The sequence below is a fragment of the Arachis ipaensis genome, chromosome B08 (assembly GCF_000816755.2).
Source record: "Arachis ipaensis cultivar K30076 chromosome B08, Araip1.1, whole genome shotgun sequence".
NCBI lineage: Eukaryota > Viridiplantae > Streptophyta > Magnoliopsida > Fabales > Fabaceae > Arachis > Arachis ipaensis.
The window spans coordinates 19042450-19052998 of record NC_029792.2 but is presented as its reverse complement, the minus strand read 5'-3'; the positions used below and the strand labels follow the sequence as shown (position 1 = coordinate 19052998).

The window sequence follows — 10549 nt, the reverse complement described above, 5'->3', positions numbered from 1 at the left end:
ACTCTTTTTGTCTTATCTCTGTCTCAAAACACTAACCAAACAAGGCCTAATAACTAAATCAAAAGTGGTTCCTAAAAATTTAGAGCTACTGATAGATAAATTAATGTGATGCCAAAATAGGCAAATTTTAATGTATTTTTCCAGGCATGGGAATTGTGGACTAAGGAGAGGGCTATGGAGCTTGTAGATAAATCGCTTGGTGATTCAGTTGTTGAAGCTCAAGTATTGAGATGCATTCACATAGGGCTTTTGTGTGTGCAAGAGAGACCAGAACACAGGCCTAACATGTCATCAGTAATCCATATGCTCAATGATGATAAGCCGCTTGCTCGGCCAAAGCAGCCAGCATTTTATCCTCACCAAGAAAGTAATTCTTCAACTAAAACTAGTGAAATGTGTTCAAATAATGATATTTCCATCACACTGTTGGAGGCCAGATAGTCTTTTTAGTCTCAATGCAAATTAGCTCTGTAAGTAACTTGTTTCATGAAGTTCTTGCTCGAAAATTCATTTGTCTATGTGTGTATGGCGTTATTAACAATGTGGTTCATGATGGCATTAGCATCATTCATTTTTCAAATAGATATAATTGGAGCCATGTTGATCAGCAAAGTCTTATTATCTCAATTCTGAATAGTGCATTTCTGTCCTGAAATTCTAATAGCCATGGCATCATGAGATGTAAACAGTTTGGTAAATTCATGCTTTTTCAAACAACATGCTTCTAAAGAATTTTGAGGAGAAAGTATTTCCCTTATATTAAAATCACAAACAAATAGAAGAGGAAATGGTAGCAAGCAACACTAAACATTTCTTATGCCACAGTTTTTAGTATCTGAGACATGTTTTTTTGCAAGCAGTTTTAATAAAACCAGTTAGGGAGAGTATATAATAAAGAGAAATGTTCCATATACTTATTTTGCCTCGTATATCGAACTAAACACACTCTTCCACCATTAGAATTTAGAAGCGTGTAATGGCTCGGTGTACAAATAACTCAGCTCTATATTGTAACTATACCAAGACTGGAGAAGATCCAAAAGCAGTTCTAATGAAGTACAATGCTTATAATGAAGGTTACAGCAGGTCCATGGAATTCTCTTATTCTCAAAAAAACATAAAATGATATTTCCCTGATATTACTACTACTAACATGGGATAGTTGAAGAGTGAAATGGAAAGACAAGTAATTCTTCATTGTGGGACCTAAGCGTAGATTGTGCTACTTAATTTAGATATGAGTATGACTTCTAAACTGTGTTCTGAATCGTAGTCAATTTTTTTAGAATAATTCTCCAGGTACAAGCGTTTTTTTATACAAGTCATTTATATTAACGCGTTTCGAACCGTACTGCACGTTTTCACCGCACCTTCTTCTTCTTTTTGTTGCACGTTCTTCTTCCTCTTTCTCTTCTTTTTTTCTTTCGTTTCTTGCCTTCTCTTTCTCCTTCTTCATTTACGTGTTTTTCTCTCTGTTTTCTTTCTTCGTTATTCTCGATTTCCATTGTTTTTGACATCAAGCTCTGAAATTGTTTTTGAAGAAGAAGAAGCAGCAGAAGATCAGGAGGAGAAAGAGAAAGAGTTCTGAATTATGCATAAGATGTATTTCAACAAATTTTGGGTGTATTTCTTAAATCCTTTGGGTGTAGTTTTGTAATCCTTTGGTGTATTTCTGTAATCCTTTGGGTGTATTTCTATAATCGTTTGGGTGAATTCCTGTAAGTGTTTGGGTGTATTTCTGTAATCCTTTGAGTGTATTTCTGTAATCGTTTAGGTGTATTTTTGAAGTTCCATTATCTTCAAATTTGACAAGAAACTCGTTTTCATGGAGGAAGAAGAAGAAGAGTCGTTCATAATGCATGATGAATAGTGTGCTTTGGAAACAGAAAGTGGTTGAATAACGTGCATTTATTTACTCTTGAATGTGGGAGTGTAATGCGTGTATTTTGTTGGATTTGTGCCAACTTATAAGACTTGTAATCATAAAGACTTGTATGTGTAGCAGCCCTCATTTTTTTATTCAAACATAATTTGTAAATACTTTGACCATATGGTCAAGTAATAATTTATTATCTCTTACACACAGATTTGACCAAAACATATTCCACAATAGTGGCTCTATTATTGCTCTTCCTCTGGTACTAACACAGTAACACTCACGTTTACATAAAAAATAAAATATATTTTTCCTTAAAAATTACCAATCCAGGAAAATCAGCTCCATAATTCATACCACTTTTCCCTGTTTTTGTCTGAGAAACAAGTTCCTTAATACAACAATGCAGAACTTGAAGGTTCTGCTATGGTTTTGGTCTTTCCTATTCTCACTTATATTAAGAACCTCCACTTCAATGGACAGTATAGCCCTGAGTCAGTCCATCAGTGATGGAGAGACATTAATTTCGCGCGGAGGAACCTTTGAAGTTGGCTTCTTTAAACCAGGAAACTCAAATAGCCAATACTTCGGCATCTGGTATTATAATGTGTCCCCTTTAACAGTAGTATGGGTGGCCAATAGAGAAAAACCACTCAACAACACATCTGGAATTCTAAAAGTCACTGATCAAGGACTTGTTCTTGTTGATGGCAGCACCAACAGCACTGTGTGGTCCTCCAACATGTCAAGAAAATCAGAGAATCGGAATCTAGTTGCGCAGATCTTGGACTCAGGAAACCTTGTTGTTAAAGATGGACATGATGAGAAGCAAATTCTGTGGCAGAGCTTTGATTATCCCAGTGACACATTCTTGCCAGGAATGAAGCTTGGATTGGATCTTGTGACAGGCCTAGAGAGATCTGTATCGTCGTGGAAGAGCACCGATGATCCTAGCCGTGGATACTACGAAGCTAAAATAGACCGTAGAGGCTATCCACAAGTAGTTATAACAAATGGAACCGTTATAATGGTTAGATTAGGACCATGGACTGGTCTTACTTTCTCAGGGGCTACACTTTACTTGCGCTATACTCAACTGTCAAATGAATTTGTATTCAATGAGAAAGAGATATTTTATGAGTACAATCTTTTGAATATATCTAATTTTGTGAGAATTGTGGTGACAACTTGGGGAAATCTTCAGTCTTTTCATTGGTTAAGACAAACCGGCAGCTGGGAGACTCTTCTTTCAATGCCGGCGACACAATGTGACAAGTATGCAGTGTGTGGTGCAAATTCTATCTGTAGTGTCTTTAACACTGCATTTCCAACCTGTGCATGCCTGAACGGATTTGAACCAAATTATCCTGAAAAATGGAAGGAATCACATTGGTCTGATGGTTGTGTTAGGATCACTCCATTGAGCTGCAGCAAAGATGGATTTAAGAAGCTCACAAACATGGTGCTGCCTGACACATCTTCTTCCTGGTACAACAAGACCATGAACTTGCAAGAATGTGAGGATTTGTGTCTGAAAAATTGTTCTTGCACAGCATATGCTAATTTGGATATCCGCGGCCAAGGAAGTGGGTGCTTAATTTGGTTTCATGATCTCATTGACATGAAAGAAGGGGTAAATGAACTTTATATCCGAACAACTATTTCAGATCTAGGTATAAACTTTGGTTTCTTGTTCCTTTCCCTCATCAAGCTTTTTCCATTTATGATTGACTACATTATTTTTTCAAAATACACTAATGTAAGAATTATTAAGGAACAATGCTCTTGAATTTTGATATCTCAGAAGATAATCAGAACAATGATTCCAGCAAGAAGAAGCTAGCAGGAATCATCGTTGGATCCGCATTGTTAGTCATGTGCTTAGTACTTGGACTGGCAATCTATGTATGGAGAAACAAACCTAAGAAGCCAGGTGAATACATGATACATTAATTAGTGACTGCAACTACCATATGAATTTGCAATATTACAAATCATTCACTCCAACAAATCAAACCAATACTTCTATTAAAGAACATATGATATATTTCTGCTTGATAATCATTCCTGTTTTGCTAGAAATATTCTGCTGGAAGCAACATGCTTGCAAAATAGAAAATGAGGATGTTGATCTTCCAAGCTTTGAGTTATCAACCATAGCTTCTGCCACTAATCACTTCTCTAATGGCAACAAATTAGGTGAAGGTGGATTTGGACCTGTGTACAAGGTGCTAAACTAGTAACTAACATGAATATGTCTGGGATGCTGTTATATGCTATATGGTCCTAACAATTGTTATCACTTTAGGGTGTACTCGCAAATGGGGTAGAGATTGCTGTCAAGAGGCTTTCCAAGAATTCTCAGCAAGGACTTCAGGAGTTCAAAACTGAAGTTCAGTTAATTGCTAAACTTCAGCATCGCAATCTTGTAAAACTTCTTGGTTGTTGCATTCAACAAAAAGAGAAGCTCTTGATTTATGAGTTCATGCCCAATAGGAGTTTGGACTACTTCATTTTTGGTTCATTTCTAAACCATTCTGAATTTCTCATTATATTTCACAATTACCACAATATAGTAGATGTCAAGTTAACCTTGAATGCACTCGACATACCAGATGATTCTAGAAGAAAATTATTGGATTGGGGCAAGCGATTTCAAATTATTGGCGGGACAGCTCGAGGACTAGTCTATCTACATCAAGACTCTAGGCTAAGAGTCATTCATAGAGACTTGAAAACGAGCAATATCCTTCTTGATAAGGGTATAGATCCTAAAATATCAGACTTTGGCCTTGCTAGGACGTTTGGAGGAGATCAAACTGTGGCAAATACAAAGAGAGTCATGGGAACTCAGTAAGTAGGCTAAAATATGGCTAATTGTAGCTGCAGCCTTCTTTATTTTCTTTTCCCCCCTTGATTTTCAGTATGTGATAAACGTAATACAATGCAGTGGTTATATCTCTCCGGAGTATGCAGTGCGTGGTTCTTTCTCAATGAAATCCGATGTGTTCAGCTTTGGTGTAATCGTACTTGAGGTAGTGAGTGCGAAGAGGAACAGGGAATTCTCAATTCCACACCAAGATCTGAACCTTCTTGGATATGTAAGTAAATAATCAATAATAATTAGTTTTTGTTGAATGTGATTTTAGCTTGCTTCTTGTACATTGCCAATCCTTTAAAGCTATCAATTCCTAAGTTGTGTTTGATAAGTGTCTTGGAACTACAGCATGAATTTACCGATTAGGTGACATATCGCTTAACCAATTCATAATTCACCTAGGTATCAAAACGCCATGAGTATATTTCTTATATAATATATTTTACACTCTCTGTTTTCATACCGAAATATATTGCATTCCATGTTAAAATTTATTTCAGGCATGGAAATTGTGGAGTGAAGGAAGGTCTCTGGAGCTGGTAGATGAATCACTTGGTGATTCAGTTGATGAAGCTCAAGTGTTGAGATGCATTCACATAGGGCTTTTGTGTGTGCAAGAGAGACCAGAACAAAGGCCTAACATGTCATCAGTAATCCATATGCTCAATGATGATAAGCCGCTTGCTCCGCCAAAGCAGCCCGCATTTTATCCTCACCAAGAAAGTAGTTCTTCACCCATAAACAATGAAACCTGTTCAAAAAATGATGTTTCCATCACATTGTTAGAGGCAAGATAGTAATGTTTTTTAGTTTCAATGCAAATGAGTTGTGTAATCAACTCATATATCTATTAGTAATATATTAAAATAAGTTACCTTTAGATTTATTATTAGCCTTCTAAATTTATTGTCACTAGAGTGAGACCCGCGCAATGCGCGGAGAGATAAATTATTTATACTATATAGTATATTTTAATTAATGTTATATTAAAAATATTTTAAAGAACATATTATAAATAGATTTTGAATTTATTTATTTTTAAAAAAGATATAGGTTATTTATATTAGAGTTATACAAAATTGCATTTTTTTTTCATTTTTCGATTTACATTAATGGCTATACTTTGTCTTTTCTTGTAGCTTTTTTGTTTGTAAATAATTAAAAAAATAAATGAATGAGAATGAAAAACATAAAAATGTTATATTAAATTTAAGAAATTTTTGACAATTAGTATGAGAAATTAAGAAATGAAGAGTAGTAAGAGTGTTAATATGTATAAGTTGTAGAATTGAATATTTGTAATTGAAATTTTTTATAATAATTATTATTATGACACTTTTAATGTATGCATGTTTATTGCATTTAATTAATACTTGATGTTTCAATTGAATAATAATAAATAAGAGTTTTTTGTTTTAATTTTTTTAAAACATTTTACTAAATAGTGATTGGTTGATTTTCATCTTTTGCCAAGTCATTAGAATTGCTGATGTGGCATCATTAGCAAAGGAAAGACTGCTTAAACTCATTGTGGATATTATATTAAATTTAAGAAATTTTTGACAATTTGTATGAGAGATTAAGAAATGAAGAGTAGTAAGAGTCTTAATATGTATAAGTTGTAAAATTTGAATATTTGTAACTGAAATTTTTTATAACTATTATTATTATTATGACACTTTTAATCCATGTTTATTGCATTTAATTAGTACTTGATGTTTCAATTGAATAATAATATATAAGAGTTTTTTGTTTTAATTTTTTTAAAACATTTTACTAAATAGTGATTGGTTGATTTTCATCTTTTGCCAAGTCATTAGAATTGCTGATGTGGCATCATTAGTAAAAAAAAGATGGCTTAAACTCATTATGGAGAGAGTTGGTATCAGGTTTTAAATAGATAGATAGATAGATAGATGCAAAATATTTCATTTTCATCCTACATAGCAAACAACTACAACAAATTATATGGATTTTTTCCTATTAATTAGCTATGAGTAGCAACAATTAGAATAAAACATGTTATAAAATAATTTGTACTCACCTAAAGTGAAAGCTGAATTGGCAATACTTCTTAATCTAAGACATAGCTTTTTCTTCAAGGGTTGTAAAATTATTATTGAAGTAATTTTTTTTTTTAAAATTATCCTATGAAGTATTAAAAATACAAATAGGCTTCTCAATTTCTTTCTCAACAATTTGATTTAACTAATGGATTGGACAATCTTATTACACAATAAAATTGAAAAGATATCCATATTTTTCTACGAATTACAAAATTAGTATTCATGTGATTTTTTGACCTAAAAATTATCCTTTTTTTCATTGATTTTTATGAGTTTTAATAAAATACAAAATATTTTATTTAAATCCTACGTAATGATTCATAAACAATTACAAAAGAATTTTTTTTCCATTCGTACCAAAAATCAATACAAAAAATAGAACAGAATATGTTATAAGACTCTTTTGTACTAACCTAAACTGGAAGCTAAATTGGCACTCCTCTACGACCGGAGATATTACTTTCTCCTCATTCTTGTTTGTCTAAATTGGATAGATCTAAGTGTTTCAAATAATTGTGTTTCTACATTTTCAAAATAGGCATCAAAATCACCTTATGAATCAATTTACAATAAAATAAGGAAAGAGCAATAAAAATTATGTTAAACAAACCAAGCTGCAGAATCATATGTTGGAGGCACATATCTTCTTGTCTTCTTTTTTTTTTTTTTTAAAGGATTGTTCTCCGCCTCTTTAATCTAGCAATTTTGGGTATTAACTCTTCGAGTCTGTCATTACCATTGCAAATCCTTCTACAACAAAGAGAATAAGACATGGTCAAAGAATGATAATCCATTCCAAGTAAATTGTGGAAGCAATATTGCACATGTGAAATAACAATTTGAAAAAGAAGAACACATAAATGTAGATTGTGGAATAATTTTAAATGCACATTAATTTTAGTTGACAGAACCCGTTAAAAAAAGAGGAATACATAAACCTGTGCTACTTGCAATGATTTCACAATTAAAATATTATTTATAACAATAGAATGAGAAGAGTAAACGACAAATTTGAAAATCTTTAGAAAAATACATGGAAAGAATGGTGACGTTGGCCTGAGATCCAAAATCGAGCTCCGTCAGGAAACCGCAATAGGAGGAATGGAGTTTGGCTTGGTTTCTGCAATTTATGCAATGCAGCTCCACCGAAGATGGACATCGCGATGGACAATTTATTTCGAGGAAAAAACAATGGCTCATGGGACCGGAAGAGGATGTAGGTAGGAAAAAATAATGGCTCATGAGATGGTATGGAGAGGTGCAAGAGGAAGAGGGTTTCTAGAAGTATGAGAAAGGTAAGGGTTTTTTTTGGGTAAATGTTAATTTGTGTTTTTGTTGTTTTAGAAATAAGGATTGATTTGGAAAAAGTTAAGTTGTTCGTTTTTATTGTGTTTTTTTAGTTTTTTTTGTTTGAAAATAAGAGTTGATTTGGCAAGATTTGATTTGTTGATTCTAACATTTTGCCAAGTAAGCAATGTTGCTGACATGGCGTTCATAGAAAAAGAAGAATAACTTCAAAGTAATGTGGGTAAACTTGTGTATCTACTTTTATATATTAAGAATAGATGGCCCAAAATGAACCATGATCGGCGCTCAAGAAAATAATCCCCAAGCAAGTCTAACCGACTCAAATATAAGCTAAATAAAAAAATTACAAATATTTTAAATGAATTTACAATGTATGAAATGAATAATTACATATTTTTAACAAACAAAAAAATAAAATAAATATGAGTGGATCCTGCCTGTGACATATGGAGCAGATGACGTCTAAGAACTCAACAACGAATAGATACCCATTGCAGGTCATTACTCTTGAATTGAAAGGCTCACATAATCAAATATTTATTCCTGAAAAATATTTTTAGGAAAACAGGGTGAGTTTTGCAACTCAGTGACTAGACAATACATCTATAATCGACATGAGACCATATAAACATCATTATTAAAGAAATTTTTTAATTAGAAAATAATAGTTGATAATAATAAGTGAATCAATAAGGGAGTTCTCATACAGAAATCAAATCAAAAGTCCACACTTGGGCGGCTCCACCTCAATGGGTAGCCCTTTCCTCTCGTGTGTCCTAACAGAATAACAGATCTAACGTGTGGCCTACACGTTAGGCTAGCAACACCCCTGCTAGCTGGAGTCTGAGTTAGATGCATCTAAGTTAACGTCATAACCGTCATTAACTACAGTTTTCTAATACGAGCCTCCCAAACCAATTCAAAACATATAAATTCAAATATAATAAATCTTCGATCTTTCAAATACATACGGTATTGAATCAAATCAAATAATACTTTCTCATAAGAAATATTTTCTATCATAGCTTCTTCGATCATAAGTAATTTCAAACACATTTCACAATTTCAAAGTCAGTAAGTACTAACAAATACTTCAATGCTTCAAAAGTATATATTCGAGTAAAATCAAATGTTCTAAAATAATATAAAACTTCATCAAACATATATATAGTCTCATGTAAAATTTCTAAGATATAAGCTTCATAAAAATATTTTATTTTTCAACTATAATAAATCAATTATTCTAATCAAATCAAAGTTCTTCAACAATAGTTTTATAAATATAAATAGAAACTCAGAATAGCATGAACCAAAAAGAAAATTAACGGTTATAAATGTAAAGCCTACTCACAACTTGGTCCTAAAGGACCGAAGAGACCGAGCCCGGAGTGCCAAATTAAAAGGTGAGAGGTTGGAATAGAATGGAACGAAAGAGAATTTGGACGGAGACGGTGACAGAAACTTCCAGGGCTAGATCACAGATGTAATCATAAATCATCAACAGCTCCAACCATTCCATGATATCACCAATACTAGCACTCAAGATAATCTCCAGAAGAAACACAACAAAAGCAAAGCGATAGTAAATTTTGCAAATGGAGTCAAAACGGGGGAAAATGGTGCTGATTCAGAGACAAGAATGAAGGGAGGTGTGGGGCTGAGTAAGACCAAAGACGGTTCACTAGCAGTGACGTCGGTGATGCTCCCCTGACGACGAGCTCCGTAGATTGCAACACCCTCCCTTTTCTCCCTTTTCATTCAGCAATGACGGCGGCCCCCAACAGTGATGACGGCAGCCTCAACGGCAATGGTTGATCCACGACGGAGGCGACCCCCTTTCTTCCCTCGTAGCGGTTCTTCCTCCTCCGCGAACTCCCTCTCCCTTATCGCGACTCTCTCTTCCCCGCTTCTCTGGCCAGCTCAAACCCTCCCTTTTCATTCAGCAATGACGGCGGCCCCCAACAGTGATGACGGCAGCCTCAACGGCAATGGTTGATCCACGACGGAGGCGACCCCCTTTCTTCCCTCGTAGCGGTTCTTCCTCCTCCGCGAACTCCCTTCTCTCTCTCTCCCTTATTTGCTCCCTCAAGCTTAACAATGGCTCCTTTCAATGACGACCCAAGCAATCGCAGCAACGATGGATGCTTCGGCGACAGCCACAAGGCACGGCAACGCAGGAAGGCACCCCCTTCTCTTTCTCTCTCTCCCGTCTTGGTTCTCTTCTCTCTCTGTTTCTTTCTTTTATTCTCAGGGTGTGTGTGTGTGTGTGTTAGAAGAGAGTTAGTATGGATAAAATTAGGATTAGGGTTGGGAAGAAAGAATAAGGGTAATTTAGGAATTTTGATAAAATTAGAGGGTACGATAGTGAAAAACTTGGAACATTACATTTATATTATCTAATTATATTATTTATTTTTTTTT

The 10549-nt window shown here is 34.3% G+C and overlaps 2 protein-coding genes across 5 annotated transcripts in view; both read left to right on the top strand.

Annotated features, from left to right (window-relative positions):
• LOC107610687 (G-type lectin S-receptor-like serine/threonine-protein kinase At4g27290) overlaps positions 1-1578 on the top strand; it is a 4457-nt gene extending 2879 nt beyond the window's left edge. Inside the window, exons 7-8 of one of the 2 annotated variants that reach the window (XM_021109048.1) lie at positions 145-470; positions 1542-1578. In XM_021109048.1, coding sequence (XP_020964707.1) covers positions 145-441 — 297 coding nt within the window. In that variant the 3' untranslated portion in view covers positions 442-470; positions 1542-1578. Of the gene's footprint in view, positions 1-144; positions 1442-1541 lie in introns of those variants that run through there. The other variant, XM_021109047.1, reaches the window with a different exon arrangement.
• Positions 1767-5686, top strand: LOC107611882 (G-type lectin S-receptor-like serine/threonine-protein kinase At4g27290). Of its 3 annotated transcripts, XM_021109045.1 has the most exons (8): positions 1769-2473; positions 2591-3549; positions 3681-3809; positions 3956-4104; positions 4185-4395; positions 4492-4729; positions 4827-4977; positions 5255-5686. In XM_021109045.1, exons 1-8 carry the CDS (start codon positions 2280-2282, stop codon positions 5549-5551), a joined length of 2328 nt encoding a protein of 775 aa, XP_020964704.1. In that variant the 5' UTR covers positions 1769-2279; the 3' UTR covers positions 5552-5686. The 3 variants fall into 3 exon arrangements, with proteins under 3 accessions (XP_020964705.1, XP_020964704.1, XP_020964703.1); XM_021109044.1 differs by having other exon boundaries at positions 1769-3549; XM_021109046.1 differs by lacking the exon at positions 5255-5686 and having other exon boundaries at positions 1767-3549; positions 4801-4920.